Source organism: Balaenoptera ricei, chromosome 3, assembly GCF_028023285.1.
Source record: "Balaenoptera ricei isolate mBalRic1 chromosome 3, mBalRic1.hap2, whole genome shotgun sequence".
Taxonomy (NCBI): Eukaryota; Metazoa; Chordata; class Mammalia; order Artiodactyla; family Balaenopteridae; genus Balaenoptera; species Balaenoptera ricei.
Window position 1 is genome coordinate 174714250 of NC_082641.1, and position 21253 is coordinate 174735502.

Here is a 21253-nt window from a genome sequence, read left to right on the forward strand (position 1 = left end):
GCCCCGTGCAGTGGAAGCGTGGAGTCCTAACCACTGGACCACGAGGGAATTCCCTGGGCTTTTGGTTTTGCTTTAATACATTTATTTATTTTTGGCTGCGTTGGGTCTTGGTTGCTGCCCCTGGGCTTTCTCTAGTTGCGGAGAGCGGGGGCTACTCTTTGTTGCGTTGCGTGGTCTCCTCATTGCGGTGGCTTCTGTCGTTGCGGAGCATGGGCTCTAGGCGTGTGGGCTTCAGTAGTTGTGGCACGTGGGCTCAGTAGTTGTGGCTCGCGGGCTCTAGGTGCACAGGTTCAGTAGTTGTGGCGCACGGGCTTAGTTGCTCCGCGGCACGTGGGATCTTCCCAAACCAGGGCTCAAACCCGTGTCCCCTGCATTGGCAGGCGGATTCTTAGCCACTGCGCCACCAGGGAAGCCCCCTGGTCTTTTAAAAAAAGTATTATTTAGCATTATTTTCAGTTGTGGTCCAATACACATAACATAAACTTTACCGTCTTATCCAAGTTTAAGTGTGTAGTTCATCGGCCTTAAGCACATTCACATTGCTGTGCAACCATCACCACCATCCATCCAGCTCTTTGGTCTTGCAAAACTGAAAGCCTATAGCGATTAAACACCAACTCCCCAGCCTCCTCGTCCAGCCCCAGGCACCATCGTCCTGCTTTCTGTCTCTAGGAATTGGACCACACTAGGCACTTCATATAAGTGGAGCCATACCGTAGTTACCTTTCTATAACTGGCTGATTTCCCTTTAGCACAATGTCCTCGAGAGTCATCCATGTTGGAGCATGTGTCAGAATTTTCTTCCTTTCTCAGGCTGAATAATATTCCATTGTATATAGACACATTTTATTTATCTGTTCACCTGCAGATGGACACTTGGGTTGTTTCCACCTTTTGGCTTTTGTGAATAATGCTAAGAACATGGGTGTGCAAATATCTGTTTAAGTCCCTGATTTCAGTTCTTCTGTGTGTATATACCCAGAAGTAGACTTGCTGGATCACATCATAGTTCTATTTTTATTTTTATTTTTATTGTTAATTTTTTTCGCCATGCCTCGCGGCTTGCGGGATCTTAGTTCCCCGACCAGAGATCGAACCCATGCCCCCTGTGCAGTGGAAGCGTGGAGTCTTAACCACTGGACCGCCAGTGAAGTCCCAATAGTTCTGTTTTTTGTTTTTTTTTTTTTAATTTTATTTATTTATTTATTTATGGCTGTGTTGGGTCTTCGTTTCTGTGCGAGGGCTTTCTCTAGTTGCGGCGAGTGGGGGCCCCTCTTCATCGCGGTGCGCGGGCCTCTCACTATCGCGGCCTCTCTTGTTGCGGAGCACAGGCTCCAGATGCGCAGGCTCAGCAATTGTGGCTCACGGGCCCAGGTGCTCCGCGGCATGTGGGATCTTCCCAGACCAGGGCTCGAACCCGTGTCCCCTGCATTGGCAGGCAGATTCTCAACCACTGTGCCACCAGGGAAGCCCCAATAGTTCTGTTTTTAATTTAAAAAATTTGAGGTCCTACTTTTAATTTTTTGAGGAGCCGCCATACTGTTTTTCCACTGTGCCTTTACCATTTTACATTCCCACCAACAATGTACGAAGGTTCCAGTTTCTCTACAGCCTCGCCAACACTTGTTGTCTTCTGTTTTTTGTTTTTTATTACAGCCATCCTAATGGGTGTGAGGTGGCATCTCATTATGATTTGCCCATTTGGTGTGTTATGCTTAGATCCCTGTATTGTTTTTTTCTATCCAGTGACCTGCTGTGTTCCTGACTGTTCCCCAGTTGATGTGCCAGGACTATTTGTGGCTTGACTGCCATGCCCTAAGACAGGGGTCTGAAATGCCCTCAAGGCCCAGACTCAGGTAAAGCTGGGGTGCACAAGAGAATGAGGGTGTAGGGGACTGAGGTGGACTGCAGCCCACGTACCCTGACACCCATGGCTCTGGCCAAATGTTTCCACGATGTAGCCAGATTCACCTGAATTTATGATTATTTGGATTTGTGTTGTGAAATCTCTCAATTTTTTTCTATCTTAGCAACGAATTTAATAGGACTAAATTCAGGAGAATCCTTCCCTGACACCCCCCAACATAAAAAAGCCTCCTGGCAGTCAGTTCTCTGTCTCATTATCCTTTTTAATATTCTTCCAGAATAATCTTGTAAAATATAATTTTTTCTATCTGTTTCTTCTTCTAAAATGTCATCTCCTTGAGGGCACACTTTTTTTTTTTTAATATATATAACTTTTTTTTTTCTTGGCCGTGACACACGGCATATGGGATCTTAGCTCTCCCTGACCAGGGATCGAACCCCCGCACCTTGCACTGGAAGCGTGGAGTCTTAACCACTGGACCCTCCAGGGAAGTCCCAAGGGCATGGACTCTTATTCACTGCAGTGTCCCACACGCCTAGAACAGGACCTGGCACACAACAGGTGCCCATTGTTCGTTGAATGAATGAACAAGCAGGAAATTTAGCAAAACCCCAACTCAGGGAAGCACCCAGCAGAGCTGCTCCCCAGCTGAGCACAACATCCCCCAGAGCCTGCAGCCTGCTGGAGCTCTGGGGAGATGTTCCCTTTCCAGATCCTTCTCCCGGGGAGTCGAGTCCCTCAACAGATGGAGGGAGCCAGAGAACAGAGGAAGAAAGCACTTCTGGTTTAGCCAAATACTTTAAGAAATTTAATCGATCACAGTGAGACATTCAGGCTATAAAAACATTCTATACAGTGGTTTAAAAAGCAATACCCATCCCGGAAAAGCAACCCATATATACAACACAGACCTGATTCTCCTGAAGAGCGTTGCGCACAGCACGTGCGAATAATCTTTTTGTACAGAAAGACGAGGCGTCTCAGAGACAGTTTCCCCCAATGCAGCAACCAGGGTTTGCAAAAATAAATAGATCTTTTTTTATATACATATAAGTGATAAATGTTTCAACAAATATACAAAGTGCAAACATAACAAAAAGCTCCCATTGTCTGCCCGGGGATCTATTTACATGCTTCAGAAAGAGAAAAGGTCTTCACAGCCTCCTGCAGGGCCGCCGTGTTCTGTGGTTGTACAGCAGACAGTCCCCTCAGAGAGTCTCCGTGGGAGGCTGACCCCCCCCCCCCGGCTCTGTGGTCATAAATGCGATACGTGTGTCAATTCCAGAAAGCGTTCTTGTTTAATAAGTCCCGCATAATGCCCGAGCCAGGAGCATATCCTACAGGGCGGACCTGCCATGCACGTTTCAGATGGATCCCCCGCCAACCACGACCAGCTTATTGGGGAAATGAACGGCTCGGGGGCATCTGCACAGAAGTGGAAACACTAGCCAGATAGTCTCGATCTTGATCTTGGCTTTGAAGTCGTGATCAAGCCGACCCTTTCCTCCTCACGCACGTCTCCCTACGTGCTGGGAGAGGGGCCAGGTCCGCACCATCACCGACCTGGACTCTCTCCAGCCAGAACAGAACCAGAACGGAAAGCAGTGCAAAATAATAATAGACTGTCGACTTTACACAGTGTACAACTAAACTGAAAAAGTGCCAGGGGCAGGGCTGGGGTCCCGACACCCACACCCAGACAGAGGGACACAGTTAGAGGTCGGAGCCACCTACCTTCACGCACAAGGCAATGGGGTCTCAGGCACTTAATACATATTAAGGGTGACGGGTGGCTCAGGTTTTCCCTGGGGATGGCCGGGATTTTGGTGAATGAATAGGGCTCAGCGGGTGCCACCCCCAGAAGGCTGGATCCAGCCATCACCAGGGGCCCTTCCCCAGCATAAGGGGAGGGCAAACCCAGCTTGGAAAACCCTAGTTTGATCCTGACCTGTGGGTGGCAGAGCAAAGGCCAACTCTGGCCATCCCATCAGGCTCGGCAGGCAGAGGTAAACACGTTCAGTCCTGAGTGTGGGGCTCGAGCTAGAGGGCAGGTGAAGCAGCAGCTACCCGGGACCCTGTTGGTAGCAACTGCTCTGGTGCGTTCAAAGCCACTAGCTTTCCCGCTCCATGTCCCTCCGTCCATCATTCCCTCGGGGGAAGAGCACGTCAAGGAGGAGAGAAGCTCGGAAACATCCCCCAGCTCGTCCGCCTTCCTCCTCTTTTCCTTTCAGCGTAAAGAAAGAAAGAAAAAATGCAACCCAAACCCGTTCCGTGGGCGCTGTCGGAAGCCTGTTCTGCCTCCCAAACAAATAAATATATAAAACAAAGCTTTGGCAGACAAGGCAGACGGGCGCCGGAGCTGCAGCCACCAGCACTGCTTTTGGCGCCGAGGTCTCAGGAAGGGTTTGGGGCAGGTCAAGGGTCCGGGGAGAAAGTGTTCTTCCTGCCAGCGAGTGACCAGTGGCAGGTTCCGGGAAGGGACGGGACTCGAGGCAGCAGCTCACGCCACGTCATCCTCTAGGCTGACCATCTGTCTCTGTCAACAAAACGGTAAACGCCGGAAACCATCAGTCCAACATCCAGTAAACATGGCCAGCGGCCACCTACGCCTCACTCCCTCCTGGCCCCTCCGGCCAACCAGCCCCCCGCGTCGCCCGCTGGACCCGCACAGTGGCCTCCCCTCCGGGGTCTCGGAGCTCCGCAACCTGGCCCCAGCCTGCTCCCTCACAGCCAGCGGGGAGCGCCGTGACCACCGCGTCTGCTCGTGCGGCTCCGTGGCTCCCACCGCATTCCGAGGGTGCTGCTCCATCTGCCCCGGCCCCTCCCACCCTCCCCCACCCTCTCCATTCCGGTCACACTGGTGGCCTCCTTGCTCCTCAGACACACCAGGCAGGGCTCCGCCATAGGGCCTTTGCACCGGCGGGGCCTTCTGCACACCGTACACTCCCTGCTCAGGGAAGCCTTCCTGGCCACCTCAAGTTGCACCCCCTCCCTCCCAGACCCACAAACCACTCTCCGCCCCGCTTCTGGCTTTCACCCTCGGACCTATGATCCTTTTGCTCATCCTCTGGCCCCGTCCCCGCACCGTGAGAATGTCTGCCCTCCGGGGAGGACCTGGCCCTGAGGAGGCATGACAGACACACGGATGGACGCACGGGCACCAGCGAGGTCCCAAGGGGCGCGGCTCACCGCGGGGTAGGTGTAGCCATCCTGGCTGCGGCAGATGTGGACCTCGTCCTCCGTGGTCTTCTGGTACACAGGGTTGTCAAAGTTGATGCTGTTGATGCTCTTAAGCCGCCAGTTCTTCCAGAGGAGGAAGGTCCCGAAGCACAGGAGGATGAGCAGCGCTGCAGGGAGAGGGGAGAGGTGCTGCCTCCAGCCGCCAGGCCCTTTCAACTCGTAAATGCTTTTATTCCGCATTTAAAGCCCGTTGTAAAAAAAAAAATTCTATCTATGAGCATAACAAATCTCTAGCTTGAAGACCACTCTGACTGCCCCACCCTCCGAATACCCAACTATTGTCAATTCTTCCAGTTTTTTTGCGTGATTAGTCACATGCGAGCCGCCGCTTTTTCAGAAATAGGACTGTTCTCTACCTACGGGGCCACAGTGCACTCTGGTTCTGTTTGACCTTGGGTGGGGCTGGATCCCTCTTCGCAGCCTTTATGGTGGGCCTTGGGGTGGCGCTTCCTGTCCCCTCCCTACCCCCTCCCCCAGGTCCAGGGAACAGCCAAGGGCTCACCCGGCCCAGGTCTGAAAAATATTCTGGCCCAGAGGGTGGGAGAGACTCAGGCTCTGCTGGGCCCCCAGCAGCCCCAAGGAAGGTAAGGGGCCCAGCCGCCAACCCACAGCGGACAGCTGTTGGGCACTTAGATCTCTCATCTCTGTGAAGGGACACCTTGAAAGGATTTTTTTCGAAAAGGAAAAATGGGTGTGATGCTGACCAAGCCATGATTGATGGGTGAGGGCGGGAAAGCAGAAATCTCCAAACTGCCCCCTGCAAGAGAACCACTCACCAGGAGGCACGCCTCCTGGTTGCCCTCCCGTCCCTTGGGTGTTGGTGAGGCCGGCCATACTCACACCGGGGACCCTGGCCCAGCCCCACTTCCCCCACGTGACACATCGACTGCCCCACTCTGCTCAACGTCAGCTCCGAGTGGGGGGGGAATGTTTGTTTCTTTCAGGGCTGGGTCCCCAGTGCCCGGGGGCAATCTTGGTATACAGTAGGTGCTCAACTATATTTGTTAAGTAAATGAAGCTAGGAAGGGGGACCCAGTGATGAACAGGACGCGCAGCAGGGCCACCCCATTCCTGGAGGAAAGGTGGACCAGACTGGCTTACTGGGCACGGAGGTCATTTTGCAGGAAACCGGGAACCAGGGGAGGACCGGCCACAGGCTTACCGATTGGGAGGACGATGTACAGAGCACCCACGCCCTGGGGCCTCTCCGCGTCCGCTCGGCCGGCAACATCAGCCAGGACTGCGAGGGAGAAGGGAGAAGGTGAGGACCAGGTCCCCAGTGAGGGGCGGGAAAACACAGCAGGTGTATGATGACAACCCGCAAAGGAGAATGCCTGACATTTCTCAGTGTCCTCAACATTCAGAGGAACTTGGAGCGTCTCCCAGGTGTGAGAGGAGCCGGGGTGGCTTCCTCCAGGGCCTCGCTTGTTAGCAATCGGGGTTATGGGATTTGGGGCAAATTTAAGAGGGTCCTTTAGCCTCTCATTACAAGGCACTGGGGAAGGGGCTGCTGGTCCCTGAGACCAACACCCACAGATACATTCCCAGTGGCTGGCGAGGTCACTGGTAGAATTTTTCAACCTGCTTCTGCATTTGATGACAAGGAGCCTATTCTGGATGGGGAAGGAGCCAACTTCTGTCCCCGTAATGCTCAGCAATCCCAGTGCCTGGGCTGCATCGCACCAAAGCCCCATAGTCCTGTGCCAGCTGTCCCCGCCTAATAAGAAATATTGGAGGTGGGGGGGAACCTCATTATATAACCACGCCCATGCACCTGGGCCGGACAACGTGAGGGCCCGTGCAAGTGAAAGTTTAAAGGCCTACAAGCAGGCCAGTGAGCTGGGAAGACTGCACAAGCCACATCCAAGCCACACATACGCCGGTGAACAGTGATGACCGTCTCCGGTTGTGTTCAAATCCCTCTGGGTTTTAATTCAATCAGCTGTCACACATGTTGTGGACAGAGTTTACATGCAGTTTTACATTTGCGCATATTTAAGAAACCTTGTCACAAAAATAATTTAGGGCAGCAGCATCGGTGTCCTTGAAAATTTTTTCCCTTAAAAGGGCTCCTTTGCCAAATTCGAGAAGCCCTGGACGGGCCCATCTGTGAAATGGTTTTTTAAGCAGTGGTCCTTCAAGTGAGAAGGGTTCTGGGCCTCCCTCAACCATATAGTTCCTGTTTTATCCCTTTATGGTTGAACAAAGGATTCAGCTACTCTGAGGGGGAAAAAAAAAAAAAGTCTGAAACTTGCTGATGTGCCCTTTTTTTTTTTTTTTCCAGCCAGAAAAGTCTGAGCTCTGTTTCCAGGCTGCTCAAAAACAGGGTCGGGCGCCCTCTGCTGGACAAAGCAGCAAATGGTGGGCTCCAATTCACTGAGAACCCAGCTCTCACCTCCTCCAGCTAGGGAGGTAGATCATGACATTGAGGGCGGGCTAAGATGAGGAGAGAGAGGGACTCGCCCCAGGCACTAAATTTAAAGGGGTCCCCCCAAAACTCAGTAAACCAGTAATATTATAATGCATTGTTTTTTTGTTTTTTTCCTGTTTTGGCCACACCGTGCGGTATGCTGGATCTTAGATCTCCGACCGCCAGGGAAGCCCCTGCATTGTTTTTAAAAATCAAAATTAATGCCAACGGGAATTCCCTGGCGGCCCAATGGTCAGGATTACGCGCTCTCACGGCTGAGGGCCCGGGTTCAATCCCTGGTCGAGGAACTAAGATTCCACAAGTCACACGGCATGGCCAAGAAAAAAGAAAAGAAAAGAAAAGAAAAGAAAAATTAATGCCAATACCTCATGGTGACCAAAATAGCAAAATTTTTAGGAAAACAGGATCTGACTATACACTTTGCAAGATCCTGCCTCACTGAGACCCTGGCTCCGAGCAAACTTTATTTACTAGAACAGGTGGCTGACCCCACACACCATAGTTTGAGGATTCGATTTTTTTTAAAAATACTGCATTAAAATATTATTTGAATCTTGGGGTTTTTGGTGCCCCCTTTATTTACTTATTTTTTAAAAATATTTATTTAGGGCTTCCCCAGTGGCGCAGTGGTTGAGGATCCGCCTGCCAATGCAGGGGACAGGGGTTCGATCCCTGGTCCGGGAAGATCCCACATGCCGCGGAGCAACTAAGCTCATGTGCCACAACTACTGAGCCTGTGCTCTAGAGCCCTTAGGCCACAACTACTGAGCCTGCATGCCGCAACTACTGAAGCCCACGTGCCTAGAGCCTGTGCTCCGCAATGAGAGAAGCCACCGCAATGAGAAGCCCACGCACCGCAATGAAGAGTAGCCCCCGCTCGCCGCAACTAGAGAAAGCCCGCGCGCAGCAACGAAGACCCAACACAGCCAAAAATAAATTAATTAATTAAATTGATTAATTAATTAATTTAATATATATATATATATATATATATATATATATATATTTATTTATTTGGCTGTGCCAGGTCTTGGTTGCGGCACACGGGATCTTCGTTGCCACATGCAGGATCTTTTAGTTGCAGCATGCAAAATCTTTAGTTGTGGCATGCAGGGGTGGGTCTTTCTTTAGTTGTGGCCTGCGGGGGTCTTTAGTTGCGGCATGCGAACTCTTAGTTGTGGGATGCAGGATCTAGTTCCCTGACCAGGGATCAAACCCAGGCCCCCTGCAATGGGAGCTCAGAGTCTTACCCACTGGACCACCAGGGAAGTCCCTGTGCACCCTTTAGATGCTGCCCAAGGGAGTGCCTGACCTGCCTCATGCTAGTCCTGGCCCTGTTGGGCAGACACCTGAAAAAGCCCATGTGATCCCCACTATTCCAGGAAGGTGGGTGGGCACTGTTATTAGCTCCATTTTATAGGTAGGGAAACTGAGGCTTCAGAGATGTACAGGCCATGCCAGAGACAGTGAGAAAAGAAGCCAAGACTAGATCCACTCTGTCTCTTCACCAACATGCTCATATCAATAAACCGGGGCCAGGGTGACCCCAGCCTTTACCTTGTTGGGACATCGTCACTGACTCTGCCGTGGTGAGCTCAGGACTGGCTGTGCGCTTCGGCCCCACAGTTGTCGAGTTGACCGTGGAGGGCCTCCAGGTGGTCACTGCAGGTTCAGTCTCTGAAAGAATAAACAGTTCCTGAGTGCCCTGCAGCCTAAGCCCCGCTGATAGCTGCGCTGCTGATGACAACGGGTAGGAAGCAAGTGCCACGGGCCACAAAGAAATAACTGAAGATAAACGCAGTGAAAATACAAACCCACTAATTTCTATGTTATTATATTACACGTTGTTTTTCAAAAGGAAGATTCGTAAGTGTTACAGACACACTGGCCCCAAATAGAGACTTTCTCTGAGGATGAGGAGAATCAAAAGGGGGCCACCTTCTCCCTCAGTGTCTGCATCTAAAATCAGTCCCGGGCTTCCCTGGTGGCGCAGGCAGTCGTTAAGAGTCCGCCTGCCAATGCAGGGGACACGGGTTCGAGCCCTGGTCTGGGAAGATCCCACATGCCGTGGAGCAACTGGGCCCGTGCGCCACAACTGCTGAGCCTGCGCGTCTGGAGCCTGTGCTCCGCAACAAGAGAAGCCACCGCAATGAGAAGCCCGCGCACCGCAATAAAGAGTAGCCCCTGCTCGCCGCAACTAGAGAAAGCCCGCGTGCAACAACAGAGACCCAACGCAGCCAAAAATAAACAAGATAAATAAATTTATAATAAATAAATAAATAAAATCAGTCCCTCCCCCACCCAAGAGGTCTGGGAAAGAGAGAACTAGACCTTACAGGTGAACTGAGTCCATCTCCCTGCCAGGCACAGTGCTGATGCGCCCAGCATTTGAAAAAGGCCTTACAAGGGCCTCCTGGGGCCTCGCTCTCCCATTTGATGGATGAGCAAAGTGAGGGTCAGGAAGGTCCGGCTGCTGGGCCGACCCGCAAGGGTGGCAGAAGGCAGACTGGTGCCCCCACCTGCAAGGCAGCTTCTCATGTCCTTGGCCAGCAGTGTGCCGTCAGGGCAGGCACAGGTGAACCTGGGCGAGTGGGGGTTGATCTGCGGGGCTGGCAGACACAGGTACTGGCAGCCACCGTTGCGGAGGGCAGTCCTCTCACACCAGTTCACCCCTGCGGCGGAAAAGGCAGGGAGGCAGGGTGAGAACGAGGTCAGAAACTTTCTAGAAAATTCCAGAGTGCCGGCAGGGACGTGGAGGTGGGGGTGGCCATCCCATCTTTACCTCTCGGCTGCGTGAGGTTGTGGAAAAGGACGATGTCCTCTGGAGACAGCAGGTTTTCTGCCATCAAATTAATGTCCGAGCCCGTGAGGCGGTTGGCACTGAAAATGGCTTCATTGACAATATCCGTCCAAAATACTTTATCCTACATGGGCGTTAAGGAAGACGACAGATCCCATCAACCATGGGGCTGGGACACAGACCACTGTCTCCACACCCCTTGAAGTTATTGGGGTTCTCTGGGGAACAAGCAATGCTGGGTGGTAGCATCATTTCTTTTTTCTTTTTCTTTAAAAAATTTTTAATTTTTGGGGACTTCCCTGGCAGTCCAGTGGTTAAGACTGCACGCTTCCAGTGCAGGGGACGTAGGTTCGATCCATGATCAGGGAACTAAGATCTCACATGCCGAGCAGCGTGGCAAAATGATAATAATAATAATAATAATAATAATAATAATAATAATAATTGTGTAAAATACACATTATGTAAAATTTACCATCTTAACCATCTTTAAGTGTCCAGTTCTGTGGCATTAAGTATATTCACATTGTTGTGTCACCATCCATTTCTAAAACTTTTTCCTCTTCCCAAATTAAAACTCTGTCCCCATGAAACACTCACTCCCCATCCCCCTCCCCCAGCCCCTGGCGCCCACCATTCTACTTTCTGTCTCTATGAATCTGACTCCTCTAGGGACTCAAATGAGTGGAATCGTACAGTGTTTGTCTTTTTGTGCCTGGCTTATTTCACTGAGCATAATGTCCCCAAGGTTCATCCATGTTATAGCAGGGGTCAAAATCTCCTTCCTTTTTAAGGCTGAATAATATGTCATTGGATGGATGGACCACACTGTGTTTATCCAGTCATCCATTGATGGACACTTGGGTTGCTTCCAACTCTCGGCTTTTGTGGATCGTGCTGCTTGAACATGGGTTTACGAATACAGTTGACCCTTGAACAACATGCATTTGAACTGCGTGGATTTTTTTCAATAGTAAATACACGATTCCCAGCTGGTTGAATCCACGGATGTGGAACTACAGATACCAACAAACCCTGGATATGGAGGACCGACTCTAAGTTACACTCAGATTTTCAACTGTGTGAAGCGTCAGCACCCCAAACCCCACGTTGTTCAAGGGTCAAATGTACAGCAACATTCTTTAGAGCAGAGTTTCCCCACTGGGGTGCTATTTAGGGCCATATACGCCTTCGCGGTGGCCCCCCCCTTCTCTTGTAGGGTGTTGAGCAGCATCCTTTTGTTTTGGCCTTGACTCACGGCTTGTAGGGATCTTAGTTCCCCGTCCAGGGATGGAAGCCGGGTCCCCTGCAGTGGAAGCGCTAAGTCCTAACCACTGGACTGCCAGGGAAATCCCTAATTCCTGGTCTAAGACCTCTTCATGGTCACCGGCAGTTTTCTGATCTGGTCTGGGCTTGAACGACTACACGATGTGTGTGGACCTGTTAGCAGGAGCGCTCGCGCCTTGTATGTAAGTGATGCTCAGTCAGCAGCGCTTGACCGTGAATTCCCGCTTGCCCCCGGCCCCCACCTCAAAGATGGCCAAGGAGAAGGGGTGCGCCAGCTTCTTCTCGTCCTCCAGCACGGTCTTCCGGTTGCCCCCGGTGACATCAATGCTGGAGATGGAGTGCAGCTTGGAGTCGACCCAGTACAGGCGGCCGCTGGAAAGATCTAGAATCCAAGATGGGGGGGACAAGGAGTGGTCACACGTGATGCGGGGGGCAATGCTTGGGGCTTGGGCACCCTGCTCCCCACAGGTGGGAGACCCCCAAGGACCCAGCAGAGACGCGCCCAGAAAAGCACTTCAGACCCCGCCCCCATCTCCACCCCAATGTGTGAGCCTGAACCGCATGCAGGTATGTGGTGGAATGGGAGGTGAGTTTCAGGTTATAAAATCTCAGGGAGGCCCGTGGCCATTTCCTCTCTTCCAGACTGTGCCTGACCCCCCAGGACCAATGTGCCACCAACATACCCAGGGTGATGCCATTGGGCCACTGGATGTCCTCCGTCACCAGCGAGTAAACGTCCACGCCATTCAGGCCCCCCTTCTTGATCTTGGCGGGGGTTCCCCAGTCCGTCCAGTACATGAAGCTGGTGGGACAGCGGGAAGGACAGACAGGAGGACATCAGGGAGGGAGGCTCTGCCCACCCAGAAGAGCTGCTTGCCCCTGAAGCAGCCAGGCCAGGACTCCCAGTCGGTTCTGGGGAGACCCTGGATGGGTTCTTTCTGCTTCCCTGACCTTGCTGCCCTCAAGGCCCACACCTGGTGAGACCTGGCAGGATTTGGGCGACCTTTGAGAACAAAGGGAGGTTTTCATTCAAATGTTGGGACTGGGGCCCTGGAATCTGCACCCTGAACACTGCTTTCTAAGGGCTTTTATAAATTTTTTTGGGGGGGGGTAATTTTTTGGCTTTTTAAATACATATGTGTATGTATGTATATATATATATATATATATATACACACACACACACACACACACACACACACAAACACACAAAGAGAGATTTTTTAAATTGTGGTAAAACACACAGAACATAAAATTTAGCATTTAACCATTTTTAAGTATACAATTCAGTGGCATTAAGTACATTCACACTGCTGTGTAGCCATCACCACCATCCATCTCTAGAACTTTCTTTTCTCCCCAAACTGAAACTCTGTCCCCATTTAACACTGACTCCCCACCCATCTCCTCCAGCCCCTGACACCCACTCTCCTACTTTCTGTCTCCATGGATCTGACTCCTCTAGGGACCTCGTATAAGTGGAATCATACAGTATTTATCCTTTTGTGACTGGCTTATTTCACTAAGCGTAATGTCCTTAAGGTTCATCCATGTTGTAGCAGGTGTCAGATTTCCTTTTTAAGGCTGAATGAAGTTTCACTGTATGCGTATACCACATTTTGTTCATCTAATCCTCTGCAGGTGGACACTTGGCTGCTGTGAATCATGCTGCTAAGAACACGGGTGTACAAACATCTGTTTCTGTGCCTACTTTCGATTCTTTTGGACCCATACTTACAAGTGGATCTCCAAGGGCTTTTATTTTCTTTCTTTCTTTCTTTTTTAAATCTTAATTTATCTTATTCTATTTATTTTTTTATTTTTGCCATATCCTGCAGCATGCAGGATCCCCGACCAGGGATCTAACCTGTGCCCACTGCAGTGGCAGCTCGGAGTCTTAACCACTGGACCGCCAGGGAAGTCCCTCCAAGGGCTTTTAAACATCTGAAGAGATGCTCAGGCTAACTCGCAAGTGACCTAATACAAATTAAAACTACCCTGGAATACACCCTCCCCATCATGATTACAAAGATGGAAAACCCTTTGGTGAGAGTGTGGGGAAACGGGTCCTAGGGTGCACTTCTGGCGGGAGGGTCAGTATCACAATGTTTGCTTGGAAGGACAATTTGAGGCTATGTCCATGTATGTACCCTCAGACCTAGTAATCCAAATTCTAGAATGTCATCCTGCAGATAAACTGCAGCAACTCACCTTCAAAGGCCTTCAAAGGTATTCATGGCTACTTTGTATGAGGCAGGGGGGTAAAAACCTAAATTTCCAGGGGCTGGAGAGCAGTTTAAATAAATCATGGCCCATCGGGTTGGCAGGGAAGGAAACCCACAGGCCAAATGAAAGAGCCAGGTCGGGGAGAGAATTCCATGCTATTGGGGGGGGGAAGAAACACAAAAGCAGAGCACTTGGGGACTCCCTGGCGGTCCAGTGGTTAAGACTCTGAGCTTCCAGGCATGGGTTTGACCCCTGGTTGAGGGAACTACGATCCCACAAGCCATGCAGTGAGGCAATCAATCAATCAATCAATCAATCAATAGCAGAGCACACAACACGCATCTAAGTGGAGCGTGTGGGACTTCCCTGGTGGTCCAGTGGGTAAGACTCCCTGCTCCCAATGCAGGGGGCGCGGGTTCAATCCCTGGTCGGGGAACTAGATCCCACATGCATGCCGCAACTAAGAAGTCCGCGTGCTGCAACTAAGACCTGGCACAGCCAAATAAATAAATATTTAAAAATAAATAGTAATAATAATAAGTGGAGGGTGTCTGCGAGGGTGTCCCTCTCTGCTGGAAGTAGGGTGGACTGGGTGACCCTCCACCAAATGAGAGCATTAGTCTTGATTGATGACGACCTGACACGCCCACCTTCACCCCAAGGGTGGTCTGTCCGTTCTGAGCCACGGACACCATGCAAGGACAGCCAAGTGCGCCTTTGCCAACATTTTCTCCCTGAGGCCCAATGCTCCCTTTTCTCCAGTTATTGCAGCCAGAAATCCTGCCCATCCTGGGGTTGTGAAATGCCACACATGATGTACTGGGGCAGCTGGTGTGTGCTACAGGTGCAGGGTATGTGGGACAGAGGACAGAGGCTTTCCGCCAGGGGACACGGGTCCCTGGGGACACTGGAGCTGCTGAGTCAGCCACGGGGCCTGCAGACCCCTAGAAGGGTGATCCACGGGCAGTGATCTTCACTCCGCTCCTGAAAACTGTCAGTCGGCTAACACTGTCCCAGAGCGTTTTTAAACATCTCTGCAATCCTGTCTTAGTGTAGGATACTCTGCCGTATAATACTACATCGGAATTTAAATTTCTAACTTCTAACCAGTGTTCATTTCTAATATAAATTTTTTTTTTTTGCCGCACCTCCCGGCACTGGGATCTTAGTTCCCCTACCAGGGATTGAACCCACGGCCCCTGCAGTGGAAGCACGGAATCCCAAACACTGGACCGTCCAGGGAAGTCCCTCTAATATCAATTTAAATCAGTATTTAATTTCTGATTTTGGATTCTATTCCATAGGGCAGGGCTTTTCAGGGTCTGATTCCACCTCAGGTGACACAGCAGACATGGTGGGGCATCGACCCCCAGGGCCCCCATAGGATGGGTGGGGAGGCCCACATTCTGGGCCCTGTTCTTTTCTGACATCGAGAGCATCCTGGGGTTCGGGATAGCCCGCACCCAGCTCAGTCTGGTCTACCTCAGCACGAACCTCCCCATACCTGGAGCCCTAATCGGTTCATGAACCCCACCCGTGTTCTTCGTGCCCCCGGCCCTGGGAATACCCACCCGTGGACGGGATCCACCACGATGGCCCGTGGCTTGGAGCCTTCCTCTTGGAAGAGCGTCTTCCTCTTCACACCCTTGGTGTCGGCCACTGACACGGTGCCCAGGATGGAGTCCGTCCAGTATATGTTGCTGTGGATCCAATCCACTGCCAGCCCGTCGGGGGCCTGGAGATCCTCGCTGATGACAGTGTCGTAGGAAGAGAAGCTGGGGGCTCTGTTGATCTGGGCGCTGAGGGGAGAGGAGAAGAGTGTCAGCTCCAGGGGCCCTCAGTCCACTCAGGGACCGGGGCTGCATGGGGCGGGGCCCAGGCTCACCTGTAGATCTTCTTCTGGGACAGGTCAGACCAGTAGATTCTGTTGCTGGCCACCTCCGTGTCCAGGGCGACCACGTTCTTCAGGTTGGGGATGAGGCTGGCGTACTCGCTGCGGTCCAGAGTCATCTTCCTCACTTCGTGGCGGTTGGTGAAGAAGAGGTAGGCGATGGTGCCTGGGGAGCCAGGAAGGGGAGTTCAGGAGAGTGAAAGGGACCCCGGCCCCCACTGTCACCCTGCAGGGTCTGACTGAATCAGGGGAGACACCAGGACACCTGCCTGGGGTATTAACACAGTGGTTCTGCTGTGGATCGGGGAGGGATGGCCCTCCCAGGGCTTCCCGATTCCTCGACATGGAAAATGACTCACTTCAAATGCAAACTAACCAGTCCACACCCCGCCACATCCTTTATTGGGGTCTCACACTCTTGCCCACTATCCACCTTCCCTAGTCACCCCAGGGACAGGTGCCAGACAACAAGGGCCAGCATCTAGTCCCCAGAGACCACTGAAATTATTCAGACTCGCCTGTTCCTTCCCACAGAAACCACAATAAAGGCTCTCCCCCACCCCCGGTTTTCCCCTCACTCCTTCTGCCTTCTGACCACTCCTGCTGCTTCCCCGGGTGGCCCCCCCTTAGTGTGCTATGTCCCCTCCTCTTGGGATCTGTGAGCAACAAACTGTCTTTTCAGTGGCAGTCATCTCCTGGTCTGTTGGCCTCACCATAGCTGAATAATAGTAAAACCTACATCTGAAAACACCTGGGCCCCAGCATTTTACATAGAAGAACATAAAGATGAAGAAATGATAACGGCAAATGTAAACAGAGTGATTCCTAATGTTGGGGAATTCTGCTTAGTGCTTTTCCTACCGTTTTCTCTCATTGACCCTCACACTCCTAAGAGGCAGGGGCTGTTGTCAACTCCCTGTACAGATAAGGGGATTAAGGCTCAGAGAGGGGAAGTGACTTGCCCAAGGTCACACAGCTAGTGGGTGGCAGAGCTGGGATTCGAACCTGGGTCACTTTGACTCTGGGGGCTGTGCTATATCCATGACATCAATATCCACCAACACACCGAGCCTTCTACAACTGACCCCCCTCAGAATATCCCTTCCAACGACACCATTCCAGCTGGGATGGCATCTGTAGGGACCTGACCCTACAGAATGGGATGAAAATGAAATCTCAAATCCTGGAGGGCTTCACGCACGGGGATGTGACAGAGGGAAGCCAGGGAGCCGTCAGAGGGATGACGACTGACAGGCCCTAGGGGAAACAGCTCTAAAATATTTCTGCAAAACTGGCCCTCATTTGGAATCACACTGCAAGAGCAGAACACGACAGAAGACAAAGAATGTTTGGGTGACCTGTCAACTTCACCAGGACAGCTACGCCTCCAAAACCATGGGATCCCTTGATTTAGGTGATTCTAAGAATTAGTGCATGGTGCAGTTCTAACCTAAACGTCAGGTAGAACTCAGTGATTTCTACTGTTTTGTTTCATTATGAGCAATTATATTTTGGTCTCTTTTCAATGGATTTACTGGAGGGGTGCAGGCTATTCAGGCCATGGCTTTCCATTTCTTGTGCCCTGAAGCCCGTCATGGGACTGGGGGCTACAAACCATCCCCCACGGGATTGATCTGCGTCTTCAGAGAAGCCGGACAGGTGTGGGCAGCTCCCTAGCCCAATTCCTAACTAGGCTGTGGTGTTCACCCACCAGAGGTCTCAGGAGCAGATGGTCTACCCCAGGGTCATTGCAGTCGGTGCAAAGTTCAGATGATAAAATTCCCCACCATGTTCGCTCCCCCTCCCGCCGCCTCCCTGCACTCACCCACGGCCTTGCAGGCCTTGGTGAGGGGCTCCAGCTGGAAGCCCTCCTCACACTGGCACTTGTAGCTGCCCTCGAGGTTCACGCAGAGCTGGCTGCAGGCGTCGGGGTCCTGACACTCATCGATATCTGCGGAATGGGACACAGAGAGATTTGGGGCATCTTCCCCACGGGGCGCAGATGGAGCCATGGGCTCTGACCAAAGGCCGTGCATCCCAGTGGCAAATGGGGGACAGGTCATCCCCTCTGGGGAAGACCTCCAGGGCCGGGGACTCTGACCAACAAAATCTTGGAAACAGCCAAGTGTCACCTCTAACAGTGACCCCGACCTCACCGTTCACCTCAGGGCACAGCCAGCAGGGCCAAGCTGCGTCAGCTGAGATTTCTTTCTTAATTATTAATCCCCAAAGGCCAGAAGCAAGTGCTCTCTGAGAGCCAAGCCAGCGACAGTTGACCCGTGCACCTGGCCTCCTACCAGCCCTGTGCAGAGGGGACGGCGCCCACGCCCACTTAATGGATGGGAAAACTGAGGCTGAGGGCTTGACCTTCCCCATGTCCAGGGGAAGGGCCGGGGCTCGGGAATCACCTTCACATCTGTGCTTGTCCACCAGCCGGAAACCCTCAGGACACAGGCACTCATAGCCGATCTTGAGGTCGTTGCAGATGTGGGAGCAGCCGCCCTTGTTGTCCAGACACTCGTTGGTCCCTGTGCCAGGTGGGGGATGGGGACCGGTCACTCTCTGGCCTCCAGCCGCCCGTCTCCCGCCACCCTGTGCTATTTCGCCGTCATCATTATAATCACCACAATGACTGTGCAGCTGCAGAAGCGCCATGACTCCTAAGAGCACTCAGCCACTGTCACGTGGGACGCCATGGATGAACCACGAGGATGTTACAGTGAGTGAAATAAGCCAGGTATAGAAGGACAAATACTGCACTATTCCACCTCGAGGCCCCTACTGGAGTCAAATTCATAGGGACAGAAGGTAGGATGGTGGGTGCAGAGGCTGGGGGAGGGGGAGGGGGAGTTAGTGTTTAACGGGGACAGAGTCTCAGTTCTGCAAGATGAAATAGTTCCGGAGATGGATGGTGGTGATGGTTGCACAACAACGTGAATGTACTTAAAACACTACTGAACTTCACTAAAAATGGTTAAGATGGTAAATTTTATGTTTTTTTTTTTTAACCATAATTACAATTTTTTTAATTATAAAAAATAAAAGCCACATACGACTTCCTACAGTTACATATATTAACCCATTTAATCCTCCCTACAACCCTAAAGGCAAGGGAACTACAGCTGGGGAAAGAAACTGAGGCACGGCCAGGTTAAATGACCTGCCCAAGATCACAGCGCTGGACTCGAACCCAGGGCACTCAGCTCCAGAATCTATGTTCTTACCCTCTATACCAGGCATGGGCCAAAGCCAGCCCTCCACCTGCTCTTACACAGCTAAGAAGGGTTTTTACATTTAAAAATAGTTGAAAAGAAAAATAAGAATCGAAAGCAAAATGGTATTTCATGAAAAAGTTCTATGAAATTCAAGTTTCTGTGTCCATAATAAAAGTTTCCTTGGAGCACGGCCCCAAGCATTCATATGCACGTGTATGCATCTGTATGGCTGCTTTTCTGCTACAATGGCCAAGTTGAAGAGCTGTGACACAGACCTTATGGCCTATAAAGTCCAAAATATGGGTCACAGCACTGCTAAAACTACATGCATTGCATCATTTGATCCCCAGCAGCCCTAGGATGTGGGAGCAGTTACTGTCCCATTTTACAACTGGGAAAACTAAGGCTTAGAAGCCAATCCACTTATCCCCAGCACCCCCCACCCCATCTGTCTCGCCCCACAGCACTTGTGGGCCTGGGTGGGCCAGCCCCTCGCAGCACTGCAGCACCCACGTCTGGGTCCCACCCCTGCTCTGCCAGCTGCCCGCACCCCGGGGCTCACCGCACTCCTTGAGGGGTTCATCCGACCAGTCCCGGCAGTCCCTGACTGAGTTGCACACTTTGTCCAGGGAGATGCACTCGCCGCTTTGGCACTTGAACTTGTTGGGTCCCTCACACAGAGTCACTATGAGAGCCACAGAGGAGGATCAGGTGCTTCTGGGCAGCAGGAGCCCACTTGGTGCTTTTTATTAATATGATAGCTTATTCACGCAAGAATAGATGCAAACGTATTTGGTAATAAAACAGAATAATTATTGAACACCTGTGAAGCCTCCACTCAGCTTAAGAATTAGAATGTCACCAAGAGCAGGGGCTGGGAAACTCTGGCCCACTGCCTGTTGGTTTAAATAAAGTTTTATTGGCACACAGCCCTGCCCATTCATTTACATACCGTCAGTGGTGGATTTTACGCTATAATAGCAGAGTCCAGTAGTTGTAATTGAGACTATGGCCCACAAAGCTGAAAATACTTACTATCTGGCCTGTACCATTGGGCCCTGACGGAGACTATTATAGTGGTCTTTGCCATCCCGTCCCCCTACTCTCTGCTACCCCCAGAGGTAATGATAGTCTTTAATTATGGGTTTACCATTTCCTTATTTTTTCATTAATCATTCTATCAAACATGTATGAATGAACACATATTGTTGAATTTTGCTTGTTTTTGAGTATGATATAATAACTGTACCCAGTAAATTCCTGCAACTTCCTTCTTGCTCCCAACCCCAAGGTTATGAGGTTTGCCTGGGCTGAAGACAAGGGCTGTAGCCTCATTTTCTCAGCTGTATGGTATTCCACTGTGTGCCGTTTAAAATTATTTCCATATACCCCTGTTCACAGCAGCACTACTCACAACAGCCAAGGGGTGGAAGCAACCCAAGTATCCATCCACAGATAACTGGATAAACAAAATGTGGTCCATCCACACAATAGAATGTTATTCAGCCTTAAAAAGGGAGGAAATTCTAACACCTGCTACAACATGGATGTACATTGAAGACATCATGCATGCTCAGTGAAATAAGCCAGTCACACAAAGACAAATACTGTGTGATTCCACTTACATGAGGTCCCTAGAGGAGTCAAATTCACAGAGACAGAAAGTAGAATGGTGGGTGCCAGGGGCTGGGGGAGGGGGATGGGGAGTGAGTGTTTCACGGGGACAGAGTTTCAATTTGGGAAGATGAAAAGAGTTCTGGCAATGGATCGTGGTGATGGTTACTTAGCACTACTGAACTTGACCCTTAAAAATGGTTAAGATGGTAAATTTTATGTTATAGGTATTTTACCACAATTAAAAAAATATGTTGGGACTTCCCTGGTGGCGCAGTGGTTAAGAATCCACCTGCCAATGCAGGGAACACGGGTTCAATCTCTGGTCTGGGAAGATCCCACATGCTGCGGAGCAACTAAGCCTGCGAGCCACAGCTACTGAGCTTGTGCTCTAGAACCCGTGAGCCGCAACTACTGAGCCCGTGTGCCACAACTACAGAAGCCAGTACGCCTAGAGCCCATGCTCTGCAACAAGAGAAGCCTCCGTAATGAGAAGCCTGCGCACCGCAACAAAGAGTAGCCCCCGCTGGCTGCAACTAGAGAAAGCCCGCGCACAGCAACGAAGACCCAACGCAGCCATAATAAATAAATAAATAAATAAATAAATAAAATAAATAAATAAATATTTAAATTAATTCTACTGCTGATGAACATTCGGGTTGCTTCCAGTGTTTTGCTGTTA

The 21253-nt window shown here is 51.1% G+C and overlaps 1 protein-coding gene across 1 annotated transcript in view; it reads right to left on the reverse strand.

Moving 5' to 3' along the window:
- Positions 1–2662: 2662 nt before the first annotated feature.
- LDLR (low density lipoprotein receptor) overlaps positions 2663–21253 on the reverse strand; it is a 37145-nt gene continuing 18554 nt past the window's right edge. The window contains exons 6-18 of the mRNA XM_059918388.1: positions 19520–19642; positions 18151–18270; positions 17568–17693; positions 15737–15908; positions 15423–15650; positions 12309–12427; positions 11868–12007; positions 10321–10462; positions 10058–10210; positions 9096–9215; positions 6270–6347; positions 5057–5214; positions 2663–4403 (exon numbers count right to left, since the gene is read on the reverse strand). Of these exons, the coding sequence (XP_059774371.1) occupies positions 4368–4403; positions 5057–5214; positions 6270–6347; positions 9096–9215; positions 10058–10210; positions 10321–10462; positions 11868–12007; positions 12309–12427; positions 15423–15650; positions 15737–15908; positions 17568–17693; positions 18151–18270; positions 19520–19642 (1715 nt within the window). The 3' untranslated portion in view covers positions 2663–4367. The remainder of the gene's footprint in view (positions 4404–5056; positions 5215–6269; positions 6348–9095; positions 9216–10057; positions 10211–10320; positions 10463–11867; positions 12008–12308; positions 12428–15422; positions 15651–15736; positions 15909–17567; positions 17694–18150; positions 18271–19519; positions 19643–21253) is intronic.